Source organism: Epithele typhae (assembly GCF_022376455.1).
Source record: "Epithele typhae strain CBS 203.58 chromosome Unknown BXZ73scaffold_1, whole genome shotgun sequence".
Lineage (NCBI taxonomy): Eukaryota > Fungi > Basidiomycota > Agaricomycetes > Polyporales > Epitheliaceae > Epithele > Epithele typhae.
The window spans coordinates 654,421-674,331 of NW_025954192.1; the positions used below are offsets into that span (position 1 = coordinate 654,421).

General features: G+C 60.1%; 5 protein-coding genes across 5 annotated transcripts; 3 read left to right on the forward strand and 2 right to left on the reverse strand.

Annotated features, from left to right (window-relative positions):
• Nucleotides 1–648: 648 nt before the first annotated feature.
• BXZ73DRAFT_86222 (aldo/keto reductase) lies at nt 649–2,135 on the forward strand (the record flags this gene model as incomplete). The annotated part of the gene is made up of 11 exons (XM_048024122.1): nt 649–708; nt 774–793; nt 852–955; nt 1,019–1,081; nt 1,220–1,314; nt 1,356–1,424; nt 1,480–1,601; nt 1,642–1,697; nt 1,854–1,933; nt 1,982–2,059; nt 2,115–2,135. The coding sequence occupies 11 exons, from the start codon at nt 649–651 to the stop codon at nt 2,133–2,135; spliced, it is 768 nt and encodes a 255-aa protein (XP_047883729.1).
• Nucleotides 2,136–2,537: 402 nt separating this feature from the next.
• Nucleotides 2,538–5,051, forward strand: BXZ73DRAFT_37495 (glutamine-hydrolyzing asparagine synthase; the record flags this gene model as incomplete). The annotated part of the gene is made up of 9 exons (XM_048018018.1): nt 2,538–2,703; nt 2,781–2,929; nt 2,985–3,540; nt 3,615–3,905; nt 3,963–4,216; nt 4,271–4,312; nt 4,381–4,457; nt 4,530–4,685; nt 4,757–5,051. The coding sequence occupies 9 exons, from the start codon at nt 2,538–2,540 to the stop codon at nt 5,049–5,051; spliced, it is 1,986 nt and encodes a 661-aa protein (XP_047883730.1).
• Nucleotides 5,052–5,943: 892 nt separating this feature from the next.
• Nucleotides 5,944–8,767, reverse strand: BXZ73DRAFT_86214 (Pkinase-domain-containing protein; the record flags this gene model as incomplete). The annotated part of the gene is made up of 6 exons (XM_048024117.1): nt 5,944–6,431; nt 6,458–6,617; nt 6,730–7,074; nt 7,104–7,520; nt 7,598–8,569; nt 8,642–8,767. The coding sequence occupies 6 exons, from the start codon at nt 8,765–8,767 to the stop codon at nt 5,944–5,946; spliced, it is 2,508 nt and encodes an 835-aa protein (XP_047883731.1).
• Nucleotides 8,768–14,867: 6,100 nt separating this feature from the next.
• On the reverse strand, nt 14,868–17,709 carry BXZ73DRAFT_86215 (DEAD-domain-containing protein; the record flags this gene model as incomplete). Its single annotated transcript, XM_048024118.1, has 12 exons — nt 14,868–14,936; nt 14,957–14,982; nt 15,059–15,075; nt 15,138–15,207; nt 15,261–15,453; nt 15,505–15,616; nt 15,670–16,106; nt 16,163–16,362; nt 16,414–16,578; nt 16,637–17,336; nt 17,381–17,575; nt 17,632–17,709. 12 exons carry the CDS (start codon nt 17,707–17,709, stop codon nt 14,868–14,870), a joined length of 2,262 nt encoding a protein of 753 aa, XP_047883732.1.
• Nucleotides 17,710–18,564: 855 nt separating this feature from the next.
• On the forward strand, nt 18,565–19,342 carry BXZ73DRAFT_72882 (uncharacterized protein; the record flags this gene model as incomplete). The annotated part of the gene is made up of 5 exons (XM_048021811.1): nt 18,565–18,741; nt 18,790–18,995; nt 19,062–19,131; nt 19,225–19,276; nt 19,326–19,342. The coding sequence occupies 5 exons, from the start codon at nt 18,565–18,567 to the stop codon at nt 19,340–19,342; spliced, it is 522 nt and encodes a 173-aa protein (XP_047883733.1).
• Nucleotides 19,343–19,911: the final 569 nt, after the last annotated feature.

Below are 19,911 nucleotides of genomic sequence, written 5' to 3' on the forward strand. Positions count from 1 at the left end.
TCGCTGGCTGGTGTAGATTTGATAGATGGATTGTGGACGTTACTTGCTGCCTTGGTAGTGAAACCTGGGGGCCAATGAAGCAGATGTGAACATGGCGGACGGGAGAGCATTGCGAGCCCATGAGGCTATAATTGCAATTTACTAGGCATCATTTCAACAACCGCCCGGCACCTTCTCATCAACCTCCATTTCCTTCCAGTTGCCTCGTTCAAAGTTTACGGTTATTGGCATACCTACATCCATACATATTATAGCAACGAATCAAGATGCTCTTTATTTTTTGGTCGATCGCTAACTCACTGACGACTCCGAGTCCCGACCTCGTGATTGTCCGGCCTTCTAGGTGAGTGTCAGTACGTATGTATTCCTACATGCACACAGAACTCGTGAATGGCCACAGTCATGCGCTTGATTCTGGCCCGTCTGCCGGGAGAGAGGGCGGAAGGTGGACGGCGCCTACTGCGGGAGCCCAAGTTCGAGAGAGGCTCGCGAGGGTCGGTCGTGTGCTTTCTCTTAGCCTGTACGACCCCACTGCTGCGTATACGTATCCACCAACCACGCGTTCACCGATCCAGCTGACGTTCTTTGTCGGCAGCCCCATCCTACAGCCCTCACCCTCTCAGCACGTCCCACCTTTGGAACATCGCAATGGTTACTACTCTCAAGGTTGGCTTTGGCGATTCTGCGGTCACTGTCGGCAGGATCGGCGTCAGTCCTGATTTCCGTCTTCCGTCTTTGTCCAAACTGTAGCTCACCATGTGTCCGAATCCCAGCATGGCTTGATGATGATGACGTGCGCATGCTGCTGGCCTTGAACATAGGCTTCTAACAGTCCTTGCCGATCTTACCAGGTGGCGCGATCCTAACTTCCCTCTACCCGACGAGGAGGCTTTCGAAGCTATCAAGGCTGGCGTCGACTCCATGCCTGCCGGCGTGAAGCTGATGCTCAACAGCGGTGCGTACTCCGTCTGCTCAGGGCGCGACATGTACACAACTGTTCTGATTTGGGTACCACCAGGCGAGTTTTACGGGCCTAACTGCTCTCCCGCGAACCTGCAGCTGCTCTCCCGATTCTACGCAAGTATCCCGAGTACGCCGACAAGACCTTCCTTTCCGTCAAGGGCGGCACGCAGGCCAACTCACTGACCCCCGATGGCTCGTAAGAAGCCCCTGATTGCTCATAAATTGGAGGTCGCTCATCCCTGGCTCTCACACAGAGCCGAGAACCTTCGACGAAGCGTCACCACTATCAACGCCGAGCTCGGTGGAATCAAAAAGATGGATTTGTTCGAGATGGCGCGCGTTCCGTCAAACGTTTCTCTGGAGGAAGCTCTCAACACTCTGAAACTTTGAAGGACGAGGGCCACTTCCAGCACCTCGGAATGTCCGAATGCAGCGCGAAGACGTTGGAGAAAGCCCATTCGGTGAGAGCGCTCCACCGGACCATGAGCGACCAACTCTGAGTGAATGTCAACGTAGATCCACCCTGTTAGCGTGGTCGAGATCGAGGTGAACTTGTGGTCCTACGAAGAGGAGACCAAGAAGGTTATCGCGACGTCGAAAGAGCTCGGTTGTGGTAGCGGCATACTCGTACGTATCAAGTGCATTAAGATACGCTCGTTCTCACTTGTTGACTGTTAGACCTCTTGGCCGCGGTTTCCTCACTGGAACGATCAAAAGCCCCAAGGATCTCAACCGTTCGTTCTCGTCGTCCTTACCCTCACTGTGCAAATAACTCAACTCCTTGCTTGTGTGCAGCCGGAGACATGCGTCACCATTTAGTCGTTTGACGAAGAGAACATAAAGCACAACCTCGCGCTCGTCGAAAGGTGAAGGTCATCGCAGAGAAGAAGGGCGTCACCCTGCACAGCTCGCCATCGCCTGGGTCGTTTCCCTGGGCGATCATGTAATCCCCATCCCTGGTTCCTCGTACGTCCATCATCGTCCTCCGATTCTGCCACTGAAGGAATGCTCACTGCAGGAATGCCAAGCGCAATTGGAGAACCTTGCAGTGGCGGACATCCAGCTCACTGGCGCTGAGTTGGCGGAGATTTCAGAGGTGCTGCCAACACTCCGATCAAAGGTGTCGTTACAACGACGCTGTCGATCCCAAGATGCTCCATCTCTGGCAATGAGCGACCGGCAATTGGTGGACGTTGGGGGATCTGAAGTTGTTACGGTGCAGTGTACGATATTCATCCGAGCCCAGAGACGAGCCACATCTATCATGACTTGCACACGAACGCCCTCGTGCCAGGGACGCCGCCTGGTCTCGTGGACCGGTGAGATATCGCTTGAGGGGTGGAGACAGCTGTCTTGCGACCATTGGGCTGTCGGAGAAAGAAGAAGAGGGATGCGGAGGCGGAGTTTCGGACGGGCAGGTCGCGCCGAGGCCACGATCTGGACATCTAATCTCGGGCGGATATGATAACCCTTCGCCTGCCTTCCGAGTCATTGCCCTCTTTTCCTCTCCGTCGTCCACATCCTCTGTGCATCCCCGCGCATCCCGAAGCACCTGCGTGACAACAGACCACACGATGTGCGGCATCGTCATCGCCCACGGCATCGACAACCCCGCCGCCGAGCGGCCCAAGCTCCTCGCGTGCGCGAAGAAAATCCGCCACCGCGGGCCTGACTGGTCGGGCTGCTACAGTGGCAAACAGACCATCCTCGCGCACGAGCGACTCGCCATCGTAGGCGTCGGTGAGTGTTCTCTCCGTTTGCGGAGGTGTCCTCAGCGTGCCGACCCCCGACGCGCGATGCGACTGCACGCGTCGCAGACACCGGCGCGCAGCCGCTGGTTAGCAACGACGGCAAGCTCATCCTCGCCGTCAACGGCGAGATCTACAACCACATCAAGCTCCGCGGCACACTCAAGCAGCCGTACAAGTTCAAGACGCACTCGGACTGTGAGGTCATCATCCCGCTCGTACGTGCCCCCACTGCTCCGCCGCCCTCGCGCGCGCGCTCAGCCTCCTGCGCAGTACCAAGAGCTCGACAAGGACCTCTGCCCGCTCCTCGACGGCATGTTCTCCTTCGTCCTCCTCGACGAGTCCGTCTCGCCCCCGCGCATCATCGCCGCGCGCGACCCGATCGGGATCACGACCCTCTACCAGGGCTGGTCCTCCGCGCGCCCGGGCGCGACCTTCTTCGCGTCCGAGCTCAAGGCGCTCACCGACCTCTGCGACAAGATCATCTCCTTCCCGCCCGGCCACGTCTTCGACTCGCGCGACGGCTCGACCACGCGCTACTTCCGTCCCGCCTGGTGGGACTCCGAGACGGCCGCGCGCGTGCCGACGGCCAAAGTCGACCTCAACCTCCTCCGCCAGACGCTCGAGGAGGCCGTCCGGAAGCGGCTCATGAGCGAGGTCCCGTACGGCGTCCTCCTCAGCGGCGGGCTCGACAGCAGCCTGATCGCGTCCATCGCCGCGCGCGAGACGGAGAAGGTCGCGCAGGCACAGGCAGAGGCGCGCCGGCGGAAGCTGCAGGAGGCGCGGAGCGGGCCCCCGACGCCTGGCGAGGACGGCGTCGACGAAGCGCGTGCGTGCCCCCCTTCCCTTCCCTCTGCTCTGCGATGGAGGGGCGCTGACCGCGACCGCCCTCGGCGGCGACAGAGACGATCATGGCGTGGCCGCAGCTGCACTCGTTCTCGATCGGGCTCGAGAACTCGCCGGACCTGCTCGCGGCGCGCAAGGCGGCGCACTACCTCGGGACCGTGCACCACGAGTACACGTTCACCGTCCAGGAGGGCCTCGACGCGATCCCGGACGTGATCTACCACCTCGAGACGTACGACGTGACGACGGTGCGGGCGAGCACGCCCATGTACCTCCTCAGCCGCAAGATCAAGGCGATGGGCGTGAAGATGGTCCTCAGCGGCGAGGGCTCGGACGAGATCTTTGGCGGTGCGCCTCTCTCCCCCGTATTCTCGCCCACGCACTGACGCCATCCCGCGAGCGCAGGCTACCTCTACTTCCACGCCGCGCCTGACCCGGAGTCGTTCCACATCGAGTGCGTGCAGCGCGTGAAGAACCTGCACACCTCGGACTGCCTCCGCGCGAACAAGTCGACGATGGCGTGGGGGCTCGAGGCGCGCGTGCCGTTCCTCGACAAGGCCTTCCTCGACGTCGCGATGAACATCGACCCGGCCGAGAAGATGTTCAGCAAGGGCTCGGCGCAAGAAGTCGACGCGGACGGGTGCCCGAAGATGGAGAAAGTGCGCCCGCCTTTTCTCCGTCGAACGCGCCGCTCACGACTCCCGTTCACGCAGTACATCCTCCGGAAAGCCTTCGACTGCTCGCCGGACGGCAAGGTGCGGCGCCTTCCCCCCCTTCCTTCGTGCCCGACGCGTCTTCGTGCCGACTGACTGACCTCTCCCAGCCGTACCTCCCTCGGTCGATCCTCTGGCGGCAGAAAGAGCAGTTCTCCGACGGCGTCGGCTACTCCTGGATCGACGGGTGCGTCCGCGTCCCCCTTCCCCCTCTCTTTCATCCTGCCTGTCCTCACTGTCCTCCCCGCCCCGTCGCCAGGATCAAGGACCACGCCGCGTCCGTCGTCTCCGACGCCGCCCTCGCCGCGGCCGCGCAGCGCTGGCCCGACGGCGCGCCCGACACCAAGGAGGCGTACTTCATCCGCGACGCCTTCGACGGCATGTTCCCGCCCGCGGCGGCGGCGACCGCGGTGAGGTGCGTCCCGCTCTTTTCTCGTCGCGCGATTTCGCGCTGACCCGCGTGCGTGTGTGCGCGCGCGCTCCCAGGTGGGTGCCCCGCGCGGACTGGGGGTGCGCGTCGGACCCGAGCGGGCGCAGCGTCAGCATACACAACGCCGCGTACGACGCCGCCGCCGCGCGGACGCGTAGAACGGAGACGTCCGCAGACCGCAGAGAGCATGTGCCGCAGATCGCCCGTACCCACGCGAGCATGCACGCAACCACCACCGAACGCGTGCGCCAACGCAGGGCCCGATCGACGCACGCACACACCGACGCAGACGGCAGAGACTGGCTATGTATTTCGAATGTACGCGTACAATTACACGAACGCCCTGTCTAGTATCATATCGTGTACAGCGGAGAGGGAAAACTGTTTGTCTGTTCTTTTGTTCGGGCTGCGTGTGTTTGCATGTGCGCGCGCAGCCTCCGCGGCGGGAAAGAAAAAAGAGACTGGCGCCGACGCGCGACCCAAAAGCGAGGACAAGAGGGAGGAGGGGACGAAGGGAAGCGGTGAGGCGGAGCGGCAGGGACAAGAGAGCCGCGCGCTGAGGAGGATGGTGAGGAGGTGGGGACATGTCGTGCGCCACCGCTCACTGCGGAGGGGACGAGGGGTCGGCGAGCAGAGCAGAGTCCAAGGTCCGATGGAGATGGAGAACGTCATTCCAAACGATGGGCGTAGCGGGTGAGAGAGGGAGTGTGCGTAGTGGGTTGGGCGCGGGCGTTTGTATGTACGTAAATGCAGCAAGAGAGGGACAGAGCGAAGGGACAAATGACGCTGTAGAGAGGCCAGGCCCGGGCGGCAGCGACGACGTCGGCGATCTATGGACGAGGGCGGCGCAGACGGCAACACTGATAAAGTAATGGTGCGCAGATTAGACACACGAGAGAACAATAGATATATAAAGCAGGGCGGGGACGAAGGAGCGAAGAGCGTGATGAGCAGCAGACGTATATGCAATGCGATGCAGCGAGGGAAGGGACCGTGATGCGTGCGAGCCGATATTGGTGGAAGAATAAGGTAAAAACGGGGAGCGACGGCGCGAGACGGAGGCGAGAACGAGAGCGGCGGCGGTCGAGAGCGAGAAGCACAGGCACCGTCGTTGGGTGACAGCACTGCGAGCTCAAAGACCGCCGCGCCCAGACCCCCATACCGGTCTCGACCACGCACGACCGCACGCAGGCGAGGATGCATAAAGGGCAGCCTCTCAGCGGCGGCGTCGCCCACGACATGCCTAGAAGAATCGCCTCTTGTGATGCTTCTCCTCCACGTTCGGCTTGATGTGCACATGCGTCGACGTGTGGCCCTCGATCGAGCATGACATGATGCCCTTCAACCATTCGTCTCCTTCATCCTCTTCCTCCGGTCGGCAACAGTGATCGGGGCACGGCGCGCTGTCCTGGTCGTGCGAGTGGCAGCCGCACAGAAGATCGTGCGACTTGCCACGGCCCTTGAGCAGATCGGTGAGTGTGCAACGCGCGGTGGGTTCGACGAAGAGCATGCGACGGATGGCGGGACGTGACTCGCGAGGGAGGAGGCGGAAGATGGACTCGGCGCCGCCGGTGTGGAAGGTCGCAACGGAGGTGACGGAGCTCGTACGTGTGCGGCGGCGGACGGTGTTGCTCGACTCCTTTTCCTCAGGCTTGGGGCGGGAGGGCGTAGGTGTGGGCACAGACTTGCCCTCAGACGCTTTGGTCCAGTAACCTCCGCCTCGAGCTCGTCCTCCACTGGTGAGACGGCACCGTTACCCTTGATGGTGTCCATCGCGTAGTCTCGAGTCTTGATCGGACTGCCCGTGGCATCCTCCGCTGCGCCGTCGATTGCATGTGGGGCAGACTTGACAGCCTCCACGGTGGGCGAAAGCACGTGAAGTGTGTTCGAACGCAACGTCGTGTTCAGGTGAGAACGCTTCAGGTCAGCGGTGGTAGGGATGGCGACGCCGGCAGTGACTCTGTTGACGAGCCAGGACGAGGGTACGTCAGCACAGAGGGATCCAGATCTTGTGGGCTGTCACGCGCACGACGGCCTCCAACCCTGGGAAGAGCGCGGGGAGCGTCTGCGTCGACTGAGAGATCACACCAGCCTGGAGTGAGGCGCGAACCCGGTTGCGGCGGAGAGCGCGCTCGTAGTCCTCGCGATCGTCAGGAGAGACCCCAGAGTTCATCGAAGGAGCCGTCAGCTCGGTGGAATCCGAACTCGAGGAGTCCGCGACCGACGTCCTGTCCGAGCTCTCGAAGAGTGACGACGCAACAGAGCTATCGGCGGCGGCCGACTCTGACGCTGCTGAGGACGACCCAGAGTCGTCGTGCGCAGCCTCCTTCCCTTTCTCCTTTTGATCGTGGGGGACTTCAGGCGGCGGCGAAGGCTTGACGGAAGATCAGGGTGGGCATTCACAAACGCGCGGAAGCTGGGGTCCGTCTTGGGGTCGGGGATCTTCCACGGGAAACGACGGAGGATCATGCACATGAAGATGATGGCGACGCTCCAGACATCAGTTTTGCGAGGGTCGTAATTGTCCTGGGAGAGCACCTCAGGTGCGAGGTAGGGGTCACTGCCGACAATTCCCGTCGCAGCGGTCATCTTCTTCCCAGGGTAGTGGAAGACGGTGGCCGTGCCAAAGTCGATGAGCTTGACGACGTTCTCCTTCGTCATGACGCAGTTGTCCAGCTTCAAATCACGATGCGCGAGACCGAGAGAATGCAGGTACTCCACACCGTCGCAAATCTGGCGGAAGACGCAGTAGATCTCAGGCCGAGACATGCTGCCGGACATAACGACGCTGAAAAGGTCGTATGGGGCGTATTCCATGACCTGCGGGAGTTAGATGCAATTACACGATCAGTCAGCACAGCAGACCGTACAGCTGGGTAGACGAGTACGGAGCTCACCTCGTAATAGTGCCCGTGATCGGTGACGATGTCTACGGTCTCGATGATGTTGGGGTGCTTGAGGGTGCTACCGACACAAAACTCCGCAGTCACCTTCTTCTGGTACTCGCGTTCAGATTCGCCTTGGCGCTTCGGCCTGAACTCCTTGACAGCGAATGTGGTCCCTCCGTTTTTCGTCGAAGCCTTGATCAGGCGGACGGTGCCACCAGCCCCCGACCCCAAGACACGCCCCCACTTGCCGTACTTCTTCGACATCTGTACTTGTGTGGCCTGTGAGAGTGACGCTGTGTGGTGTGGTGTGGTACCGGTCGACACAGACGTCTGGCGTTTACGAGGGCTTGGCTTCTCGACTTTGACGGGGAGTAGCGAGCTGGAAGCAACGCTCTGCGCATGACTCGTCTTGCTGGTCTCGGAGTGGAGAGAACCAGGTGGGGAGCCAGAGCTCTTTGCAGAGGAGCCTCCTGGTGATGGGGTTCTGGCGACAGCAGTCGACGAACCGTTGACCTTATCGTCCGACAGTACGTGCTTCTCCTTTGGGTGGCCGCGAAGGAGAGCCGAGAGGCGACCCTCCTTGTGCTTGACCTCGCCGACAATGGTGAGCAGGTCTGAAGACCCGTTGTCACCAGTGAGTATGGACGCAGTGGCGGGGGTGAGAGGTGCTTGTGACGAAGGAGTTTGGGGGCCATCGCCGTTGGCGAGACGGACGTCGGTCATGCTGAGGGCGGCGGGGGTGGAGCCGGCGGACGCGGCTGGGGTACCATGGTGAGAGTGGGGTATATGGTTGTTGAGGAAGCGTTTGAGGTCGTGAAGAGGGCCGACCTTGGCACTCTTCGGGACGGGGGTCGCGGGCGTTGCGGGTGTTGCGGGCGGAGGGGGAAGGGCGGCGGAAGCGGGGGGAGGAGCGTGGTCGAGCGAACCACGTGATGGGGTCTCCGCTGGGCTGGCAGCAGAGGAAGTCAAGGGGGTACTGGCCTTCCTTGAGTTGGCGCGGGATCCTGCACGGGGGCGGGAGGAGAACATGGAGGACTCTGCGTGGTCCTTGACGGGGCTGGTGGTCGCGGAGGAGCGAGTGGGGGAGGGGGACTTCCGTCTGCCGAAGGAGGTGGAGAGGAAGCGAGAGGGGCGCCTGGTGGGGGCGGGAGCCTGGACGGAGTGGCAAAGACAGAACATAGGGGGGGGGGAGGAATGAGCACGATGACGTGACGAGGATAGAGAGAAACGGGATATATATGAGAGGCAGGAGTGGGTCCAGACATATGCGCGGCAAAAAAGAGGGATCGCAACACGAACCTGGTCCTTGGGCTGTGGTTGGGAGACGCCGTTTGGATTGGCGGGAGTTGGAGTGGTGGGAAAGGCGAGGTCACCGGGGTTGGCGAGGGAGTCTGAACGGCGATGGTGGGTGATGGAGGGAGGAGGGAGAGGAGATGTCGGCAGAGAGGGACTGGGAGGAATGGTGGGAAGCAGGGCGTGCGGCGGGGATGGAGAGCTCGAGCGGCGGCGGAAGCTTGGCGGAGAGCATGGCGGACGAAGGCAAGGCGGACAGAGGTTGGGCGGGACGGAGAAGGGGACGGTGGAGGGGCGATTACGCGAGGAGGGCGACGGGGCAGTCCGTCCGACTTGTTATGCGGCGCGCATCGTTTCGGCACCCATCTCAGATCTCGCCCGTCCGGTCCCTTGCCTCATCCAGCCTTGCCGAGCGCCAGCCCCGCCCCTCGCCTGTTCCCCGCCGTCCGTGCTGCCTGCCGGCTGTTGGCTACGCCTTCGCCTTTCGCGAGCCGTAGGACCGCAAAGGACCGCCGTCGGTCGCTGGCCGCAGTGCGGCCTGTGCGCGCATCGCGACAGACGGAAGGGGCCGACGTCATTGGGCCATCAGTCGGGACAGGGGAGCGGGGGCGGCCGGCATCCGAGCCGAACGCGTCGGGCCTGTCCTCCGTCCTCCCGCCCCGACGCCCGCCCCCGCGCACTGCGCCGGTGTGGCCGTCCGCGTCCCGTCCGCCGTCCGAGCCCGTCCGCTCCCTTGTCGCGCGAAGGAGGATCTGTGTAGGGCGGATCGCGCTGGGTGGGCTGGGTGGCGATAGCTGCCGCGCGGTGCTCCAATCGGCACTCGCTGATCGGGTGCGCGGGCTCTCGAGATCTCCCGTCCGGCCGATAGCTCGTGCAGTGTACGCTCTCTCGCTCGCCCAAGCATCCTTCAGCTTGCTCTTCGCCGCCGCCAAGGCCCCTTCGATTCTCTGCCAAGTATCCAGCCCACACCCGCTCGCTTCGACGCACAGCTCTCCCAATCCCTCGCCGATCTTCTCTCTGCCCGATGCCACCGCGCTTCTCCTCCTTCCCCCGCCTCCTCCGAGCTGACCGTCTCTGCGTCCACATCGTCTTCACCTCCATCTACAGACGTGCGCGCGCTCCCGCTCGCGGCCTCTCAAGATCTCTCCGCGCGAGAAGCCGCACAAAGCCCGCACGTCCATCCGTTCCATGTTCCCAAACGCCGCATCGCGACCGTGCGCGACGCAAGCGGCCGCTTGCTTCCTCTTCCTCAACTCTTCGCGACCAAACTCTTTCTCTTCTCCATCCCATGACCCGACGCGCCTGAAACAAACTCAAGCCCGCGCGCCTCCGCATCATGAAGCCAGGTACGCCCAGGGCTCCGAGGCACCCAAACCAAATCCTTGCAACACTCGCTGCCCGCCGTCGCTCCGGACATCCGTTCTCGACCTCTGCGGAGGGTGCTTGCTTTAGCCCCGCGCCGTGCCACCCGCCGACCCCGCTTTCGTTACGCGCCCCACCGCAGTCCAGTCCGTCTCGCGTCATCCTAAAGCCTGTCCACAGCGGCCACCCCGGTGCGGCCGGCGAGCACACCCAACGGCGATTCGTGATATGTAGACAGCTGCCAGTGCAGGGACGCCTGTCGGTCCATGTGGTCGCCCCGCCTCGACCGGCGCCAGTCCCCGGTGCGCGCCCGACCACCAAACTCTCGGCGACGGCTTGCGCGAGCTTGCGCAGCCCAGCCCACTGGGCACCTGTCCCTCCAAGCAATATTTGCGCACCCTGCGATATCGCGCGAAGGAAGAGAAGGCGCAGATGGGTCGCGCATCCCGCGCGTGCCCGTGCGATCTCGCGCAGCCTCCTTATCTTCCCGGCAGATCTCGAGACCCCACGGCCGGCATCGCTGCGCCAGGGACCGCCGGGGACCGCTCGGCGCGCACCCACTCCTCCGGCCACTCACCCTTCGGCCGTTGAGTGGACATGTGTTCCCCTGCGCGATGACAAACGTGCTTCTCCCTGGCTTTTCCGAGCACGAATGTCATGGAACGATTGTCATGGAATGACCGCTTTGCCGGATAACGAGGAGGCATTCGTGCGATCGCCCGCCTCCCTCGCTTTCTTCGTCAGTGCCATTGTCGCAAGCACTACTTTGTCTCCAACTAAAATATTCTCAGCGTGCGCACGGCGTGGTGCTGGTCAGGACCTGCCTTCGGTCTCCCCGCATGTCTTCTGTCAACCCGCTCACGCGCGACGTTTTAGACACGACCCCCTTTTTCTTGGCCACGCGTCTTCAAGCGAGCCCAATCAAGGCTCGAATGCGCCCGAGTCGTGCCCGGCTTTCGCGGGAGGTCAGCTGCTCCGCGCGCAGCGCGTGCGTTCCGACCCTGCAACACTGGAAGCTGAAGCGAAGCAGTGGGATTCTCCCATCCCCGCTCCGAGGTCGCACCAACGCTCGTCGTCCCTCCGACTCCGTGCTTCCGTGGAGCACCGCCGTTCGCAGCTGTCCCCCGTCGCGAGCTGGGCCGGAGAGCTTCGCGCTTGGCACGGCGTTTGAACGTTTGAACCCCCCGCGTCTGCATGCATAGCTCCGCTGCCCGCAGCCCCGACGCGGGGTGCAGCGGTCGTCCCGGCCTCTCGCGGAGGCGGAGTCGTGTCATCCCCACAATTATAATGGCCCGCAGCCGTCACGCCGTGTCCGGTCGTCGAGCGTTCTGATCGTGTGCTCGGTGCACGCAGGCTCACGTACGAGCGCTTCCCGCTTGATCCACGCCCTCACGCCCTCACGTTCCGTCGAGCCCGCGCGCGAGGACGAGCCCGGCTCTGGCGAAGAAGCCCAACTAGCCGTTGTAGCGTTGGGCCGGGCCAAGCGTGCCGCACCTCCGCGGCGCCGGCGCGTGCGATGAGCCCGGTCGTGTGAGCCCCTCGCGTCGGAGTCGCGCTCCTCCTCCTCGTCAGATCGAGCGGGTGATTGGCGCGGGCGGTGGGGCGAGTTGCGTCTCTCGGCGTGCGTTGGCGAGGCGAGAGCGGGTTGGTCGTCGCGCTAACGCTTGCGCATGCGTCTAGGTGCCGTTAGAGCTAGCTGTGCAGACGAATGGGACACCCAGCAGAAATGACATTGGTGAAACGGCCTACGCGACGCGAACGCGCGTTCGCCTGTCCGCGTCGCTGTCGCCCAGAGGAGACGAATTAAATGGCTGCTTCGAGCTGTGCGCTGCGGGCGGATGTCTATTTGTCGTTCTCCTGGCTTCTGTCGGAACTGTTGTTAGCTTGTTCTAGCGGCGCCACGTTGTGGTGTCCGTTGGCGTGCTTACACGCACATCTAGCGCGGGGCTTTGTGTGCCGCTGTGCACTGAGATGCACCTCAAAAACACTTCTCCGTTGTGAAGCGATTCGGAAGTCGTTGCACGACGACCTGCTCACACGCGGATCCAGGGCCGACTTTCTGGGGAGCTTGATGCCTCTTGATGCCCGTAAATACCCGTGAGTCCAGTGAGTGCGTTGTGGGAAGAGAAGCCGCGACGGCCTTGCGGCATCAGGGCCATCTGTGGGGTCTTCGAGCCTGCAAGACACCGAACGCCCATTCGAACGCCTCTCTCGTTCTATTTGTACGGCGTACCCGGTCGAGTGGAGGCAATCTCGAATCACTGACCACTACCCCACTCGAAGGAGGTCCACCGAAGCCCCTCCACCACTGCGTACATAATTGAATGCCAGTTATCTGACAGGGACACACAATAAGTCATTCACCCATTCCAAGCTGCAGCTCACCTCAGATCTCAGGCCTCAAGAACCGTCAACGTTTTGACTGTGCGTCGTGAGCCCCGCTTTGTGTTCGGAGCTGCACGGAGGTCTCTCGGTAGCGCGGGCCGGGGCTCGACAGTCGGCCGTCTGGCCGAATGTTTTTAGTCCCGCGACGCCCCGGGCGCGAGCCCTTTGTGGTTTGCGAACGCACGCCCCGTCTCGGAACGGTTTGTGCCGGCCATTCCGAATCCTAACATGTACCAGGAATGCCATTAGTAAGAGTGTCCGGCTGGGTACTTACTTTCGCCTTCCGACTTGAGGTGCACGCCTTCGCTCGCTGCGCCGTCGGCATTCGGGGCGCGCCCATTCGGATTCCTTCGCGCGAAGAAGAGCGTACCCGGTTACACAAGCCTGACGTGGGCTCGACCGCGGCTGGACGAACATGTGACTCACCTTCGGAGGCTGCTTTTATCCACCTATCGGCTCTTGTTCTTCAGTCTCGATCTCCGGCGGCCTGGCGGGGTCTTCGTGCGAGAAGCAGCTGCCAACTGCCAACTGCACGGACGAAGGGCACTTTGCGGACGCGAGGCACGGGCGCTGCCTGCCTCGCGAGGGTTCACGCTCATTGCCCCTGGCCCGTCTCGACAGAGCGCACCGAAGGGCTTTACCCGAGCCGAGGCTTTCCGCGCGTGCGCACAAATAGGACTCCAAACATTTTGCACGCAGATCCGCTCCGGCGCCGTGAGGGTTCTGTCAGTGTCAGTGCGGTTGGCGCTGCGCGCGAAACCGGAGGTACTCATCTGCAGCGGGCCAGAGAAACCCAGATAATCTTGAAAGGTTTTTGAACGATCGGGAGTTGCTCGTTGGATGATATGTTCTGAGACGAAACAGAGAACAAGCGTCCAACGCCAGCGCCAGCACACACGTACTCCAGACGGTGGCCGCGTCGACGATCGGCGCCACAACGTCTATCGCTTCGCACGGACGACTCGCGCCTCCGGGCATGGGATGATGGGTCATCGCAGCAGCCTGAAACGGCCATCGATACGACGGCGTCGCGCACGCGCAGCAAGTCGGGTAAACCCCGCGCGCGGGGGAGAGAGACAGCCCGCGCGAATAATAAGCAGCGCGTCGCGATAGGCCGCACTCCCAACATCGCACGTCGAATTCGGAATGTCGGTGTGCGTAACCCAGTGTGCCCGGCCTCCCATCATCCTTGGACGGCGCGAACGTGTGCGTGCCCCTGGAGGCGAGGCCGCTCGAGGTGTGGCCGTTCCACCGCGCGGCACCTATTCGACAACAGCAAGGATCCTGTTCGACGCACTTACCGCCTACCATAGAGCGAGCTCCGCCGTCGCGGGCGGTGAGTGGGATGCAAACAAACAAACAAACAACAAACTCGTATGTACTCATTGGTCCTGCAGCCAGCCTCAAGCGCACGTTGGCCGATCGGCCGACAGTGGCGGCGGACCTCGGCGGACGCGCCCCGCCACCGCCCGTGCCGGTCGGGGGACCGCTCCGGGTGAGGCGGGGGATCTTGATCGACCTCGGAAGAGCGAGGTTCGGTGGTGGTGGATGACGCTGCGCACTGAGCAAGCACGCCCGCGGCCGCCGCACTGGCTGATGCAAGATGGCGCGATGGAAGTGAGAAAGGAGGCCGCGTGGTGGATACCGAAAGGTCGGCGTGCGTAGGCGTGCGCGCACCGTCGACAAGCGACCTCGGCGAACCGCGTTTTGCTTGCCGCGGCTTGAATGGATGGACTTGTATTCTGATGGCGGTGGGCGTGATGAATCATGCCACACAAGGATATAGGACTCTGAGTATCTTCGCGGGAATGCGACTCAGGAGCGGTAGGTGATGATGCCCTGGGATGCCATGACCTGCAGTTAGCGCGTGGCACCGAGGCTAGGTAAAAAGAAGGCAGGCTTGGCAGCCCCGAGGATAGTCAGCGAGACAGACAAGCAAAGGTACGGTCGAGCCAAAAGAAGCGCACGCCCTGTTTGAGTGGAGGTAGCGAGTCAGGACGATTAGCTAGATTCGTCTGGTATCGCTGACGTCTGGGCAATCGAAGAGGTATGCCGTTCGCGGATCGTGCGCAAAAAATATGATACATGATGTGTATCGTCTCGTAACCCGATCTGCGGTTATGACGACCCCATCCAACCTGTCCGTACGGTGCGAATGCCCAGGCGCTGATTCGAAACGCACCATGTGCCTCAATCGGTCTTGAGGCGTAGATACACTGTACAGTCAATGTGTTCAAGATCAGCCCTGGTCCTCGGCATCTCTCTTCCTCTTCATCTCTTTCGACACCTTGTGTTGCGCTGCCTCGTGCTTGCCAATTCGATCGGCACCTTGGACACCGGACTCTTGGAGATCTCTGGTAGAGGCAAAAAAGGGAAAGAGTGCCATCAGTCGGGCATATCTCGAAGGTTTATGACAGTATGGTGACGTACCTTGTTTGAGATCGTACCTGCATCATAGAAGACGGTTAGCTCAAGCCCAAATGGTCAGACGCGACGGAAGCGGACGTACATGACTTCGTCGTCGTCATTCGTAAGGAACGTGATTGCAATGCCTTGCTTGCCGGCACGTCCAGTACGACCTGATCGAGAAGTCGTGAATACCGCTCCGTTCCCATTGTAGTCAATTCCTTACCGATACGGTGGACGTAAGCCTCGATGGTGTTGGCCATCTGGTAGTTGATCACCAAGCTAACGTCTTGAACATCGATACCACGTCCGGCAAGATCTGTGGCGACGAGAATATATGAATCCCCTGTACGGAGCGACTGTAGGGCCGCCTCGCGTTGCTCCTGGTTCTTCCCAGAGTGAAGTGTTGCCGCATTCCACTATAACAACGGGGTCAGCTCTTGAATGTCAGAAATCTCCTAGGAACGTACCCCTGCACGCTGCAGATCTTTCGCCACCATGTCTGCGGTTTTCTTCTGGTTGACAAAGACGATGATCGGGGCGGCGTACTGGTTGCTGTTGAGAATCTCGAGCATGCGATGCCTGGAAATACGACGTCAGTAATGACAAGAACGGGCCAGATTGTGAGTACATACTTTTTCTTCTCATCTCCATTGACGAACTCCACTCTCTGCTCGACAGTGTCAACAGCGCGGCCAGCTTCACCAATAGTGATGATAGCAGGCTTCTTGAGGTACTTCTTCGCCAGGCGTTCGACAGGAGGAGGCATCGTGGCCGAGAAGAGGGTAGTAACACGGGTGCGGCCTTTCTTGACCATAGTTTCCCCATCGACGTCCATTTGTTCGCCCTGGTCTTCACCTTCCATCGTGTCCGACGGCAGCTTGTCCAGAATGAACGTCAGATCGGCTTCGAAGCCGAGGTTCACCATACGGTCGGCTTCGTCCATGACGATGTACCGGCACTGTGATAGGACGATGACGTGCCGCTCGATGACATCCTTCAGACGACCGGGAGTGGCGATGATGATCTCGGCACCCGCTCGCAAGTTGAACTGCTGCTCTTCCACCGAGCGCTGTGATAAGGTGGTTTTAGTCCTGGCGGATCATGGCGAGAAGGTGAGATACGTACACCTCCGACAATGGAGACGCAAGTGAAGCCCAGTTGGCTCGCAAATTTCTTGGCCTCGGACTCGATCTGCTGCGCCAATTCACGCGTCGGCGCGAGAATAAGAGCGTACGGGCCGAGATGTCTGTTGTCGTCGGTGAACACCGGGAGCTTCGAGATGAATGCCAACATTGGGATGACGAAGGCAGCCGTCTTACCGGAACCTGCATACAATGGTGAGTTCGGGTGCACACAAGAGACTTTCGTTTACTGACCTGTTTCCGCAATGCCGATGATGTCACGGTACTGCAGCCCAATCGGAATGGCCTGCCGCTGGATCGGGGACGGTTCCTTATAGCCAATCTTGTCGATGACATCGAGGATTTCCACCGGTATAGACGACTCTCGCCAAGATCGCAAAGGATGTGGGATATGACCACCTAAAGAAAACGTCCAAATCAGCGTCCAGATGGGAAAAAATGGCGCAAAGTAGCTGACCTCTTGCAGCGATGCTGAAGTCTTCGCGGAAAATGCGCCAATCGCGTTCCTTCATTTCATCCAGTGACTTGTCCGACCAATGCCTCTCGTCCAAACCGGACCTTGCGGCGCGTCTTCGCTCAAGTGGGTCCGCGAGAACCATGCCCTCGCCGACCTTCCTTCCGGGTACCACTGCGCCTCCTGCGTCGTCCATACCGGCGATGTGCCCGCGTCCGAAGCCTACTTGCGCTCCCTGACGTTGGCTACCGATCGCCCCCGGCGTTTCGGCGTTGTACGTATCGTCCTGCTCGTCCCAGTCGAAAACAAACTTCCGGTCGTTCATCTTGCGAATTTTGCGCTTCTTTTTGTCCACGCCGAGGTAACGCGAGCGGATTGCGCTCAAGTCGTTGTCGGTCATGGGCGGTGCATATGTTTCCGATGCATCTGCCATCGTAACGTCACGAACTGAGCCGGGGACGGGTGGAGGCGGCATAGAGGACGACGGAGCAGAAGGACCCCCCTTGTCTCGCTCCGCGCGAGGGCCGGTGGGAACGTTCTGGTAGTTTTCGCCCCCTCCTCCTCCTCCTCCTCCACCACCACCACCACCACCACCTCTACGATTGTCATGGGATCGTTTGTCACGGTCGCGTCTACCGTACCGATCGCGGTCGCGGTCTCTGTCGCCTCCACCTCGACCATAGCGGTCATCATCTAGAAGACCCTGAGTTGAACCAAAGGGATGCATGCATAGGAGGACGGACGCACCACGACCTCCACCCCCGCCACCGTATCTGGAGGAGCGTTCGCGCTCTCTTTCTCGTTGCCGATCTCGTCTGCCTCCTTCTCAAGCGTCTCCCGGTCTTGCTTTGAACGCTCCTCCTTCTCTCGCTGTTCCTTGATTTCCTGAGCGCGTTTCTGAATAGCGAGTTGAGCACGCTGCTCTTTGGTCATGAACCTGGGCTGTTAACATACTCGTTGGGTATTTTTATTTCAACAATATGCAGGACAATGCTTACCTTGGCTGCCGCTTCCTTCTCTTCACGCTGCTTTTGGAGCAGGGACTCGATTGACAGCGGCTCTGACCGGCCTGCCATGATGGAAAGGGCAAAGCGACAGTATTGAAGAAGAAAAGGTAACGAGGCGCAGAGGAAGAGGTATGTAAGTCAATGTAAGGCAGGAGTACAGGATGAGTCTGACTTCCGGAGAGCCTAGTGCGACTCTGCTTGCAGCCCGTACGCGTTTCTCCCACGTGCCCAGTCACGCATCTGAGATCTGTTCACTCGCGAGTTCAAGACGACTGCTGAGCTCGTGCTATCATCTCTGGTCATTCCTGCAGAATCGACGTCGTTTATGCCACGCGGACGGTCGAAAGTGTTAGCAGAGCTTGGTCTCAATTTCAAGAGCTTTTGTCCCTGCTCAGTGACGCCTAATTCTCATGATACTATCGCGCTTGACCTAGAGCAATGCTCTCTTACACTGCCCGCCTTTAGCTACGCGACTGAAGCACAATCTAATCTGTTCACAACCAGCTGAATAATCGTCGCCCCCTTGGGCTCGAACGTTTGCGGGTAATTTGAAGGCGCTGCGTCTTCAAAAGCGGTTCGTACGCGCCAGTCATGAATTAACTCTGCAACCGCGACCGGAAACGAGCTCTGGATTTCGACGACGCAATACATACTATTCATATTTGATGCCGAGAAACTGTCCTAAGCAGGAGCATGACTGAAAGCAGAGGGAACGTAGTCGCGGCCGTCCCATTGATTTGTGGTTGAGTCTTTGTATTACTAGTACTATAAGCTTGCTTCGTTTCATATATCACGCTCAAAATCACGCTCATAGATTCGGGTTTGGTACCTTCCCTTGGGTTCCTACTTCCTCGTCCCCATCGCCTCGCTCTCATCCTTACATTATCCTGCACTTTCCTCACCGTCCTCGATTCGCCGTCATTAATGCCGATATCAAAACTGCATCGCGATATTGAAGAGCTCCGCGCCGGCAACCAGTCCCCGCGCCCGAGACACCTGAGCCGGACTCAAGGCAAGGCAGACGGAATGCGCCCGAGGCAGGCGTGCAACTGTTGGACAACGACGGAGCCATCTCAAATCAGGTATGTCCCTGTCTACAGTGTGCGTGTAGCGAGTCAGTCCTGAGGGCCGATTTGCGGTCATGGATAGTTGGAGTCCTGCCTGAAGCACATATTCGCGAAGTACTGCACACCGAAGCCCTTGTCCGAAAACATGAGCGAAATCCCGCAAGGCGCGTATCTTACTCCTGAAGGGCTCGATGCGTGGGCAAGAGACACAAATGGATCGCCGTTCGACGCGGACACGAAGGAAGAGCTGCTCGAGTTCATGGACGTGACAGACGACGGTGGCTTGACGTCAGTATGATCTTTGTACAAGCCGTTTGCAGCTTTGGACTCAGCATCTACGCGATATGTTCACAGGTTCAAGGGCTTCATGCAAGTATATCAGCTGCAGACAGAGAACGATGAAGAAGAAACTTGGAGAGATCTAGTAAGCCTCTCGTCTCTCAATTTTGACAGCTTGAGGTATCTAAGATCATCTGGAAGTCGGCACATGGTTTTGATAGAACATTGCGACTCGTAGCTACGAGACGAGAAGACGTGGACACCGAGCCTCGTTCTACTTCCAACCCTTCGTGAGTTTACGTCCGCTCTCATGTGAGGATTCTGTTCATCATAGCCTAGGTCATAGCGAGAGCTAGAACAAAGTTACTCCACGGCACCGTAGCTATCATGCTCATGGCGTCATCGTTGCAGAATTGCATTGCACGCGTTAGAAGAAGGCAAACGCACGTTCATCAGGAGCGCGACTAGCCCCCGCAACATCACATCCGTTGACGGTGCTGAGCGTTCCATCTTCGAAGGGATATGCCAATGCTTACCTACGAACCATACAACTCGAGTACTTCTGTACTGTACTAATGTACCGTTACACGCCGCAGACTACCACCATACCCATCCTCCTCCGCCTCCGCTTCATTCACGAAGAAGCAGCTTCCAAATCTCTATGCCCTCCCACAAGTGCTTTTCCCACCGTGCGCCACCTTTCTCCATAGCCTTCGCAAGTCGCCTAGGAGGAACGCGTTCTACCTTGAAAAACCATTGATCACGCGCCTCGCTTAACGCGCGATCTATGAGAAGAGGATCGCGTCGCTCCAAACAGAGATACACGGGCGGAGATCGCGCGGTGGACCGCAGGGAGGCGCGACAGAGGTGCTGCAGAGTGCGCAGAAGCGGGGTAACCAATTCTGGCGAGTAGAGGGTATCGGAT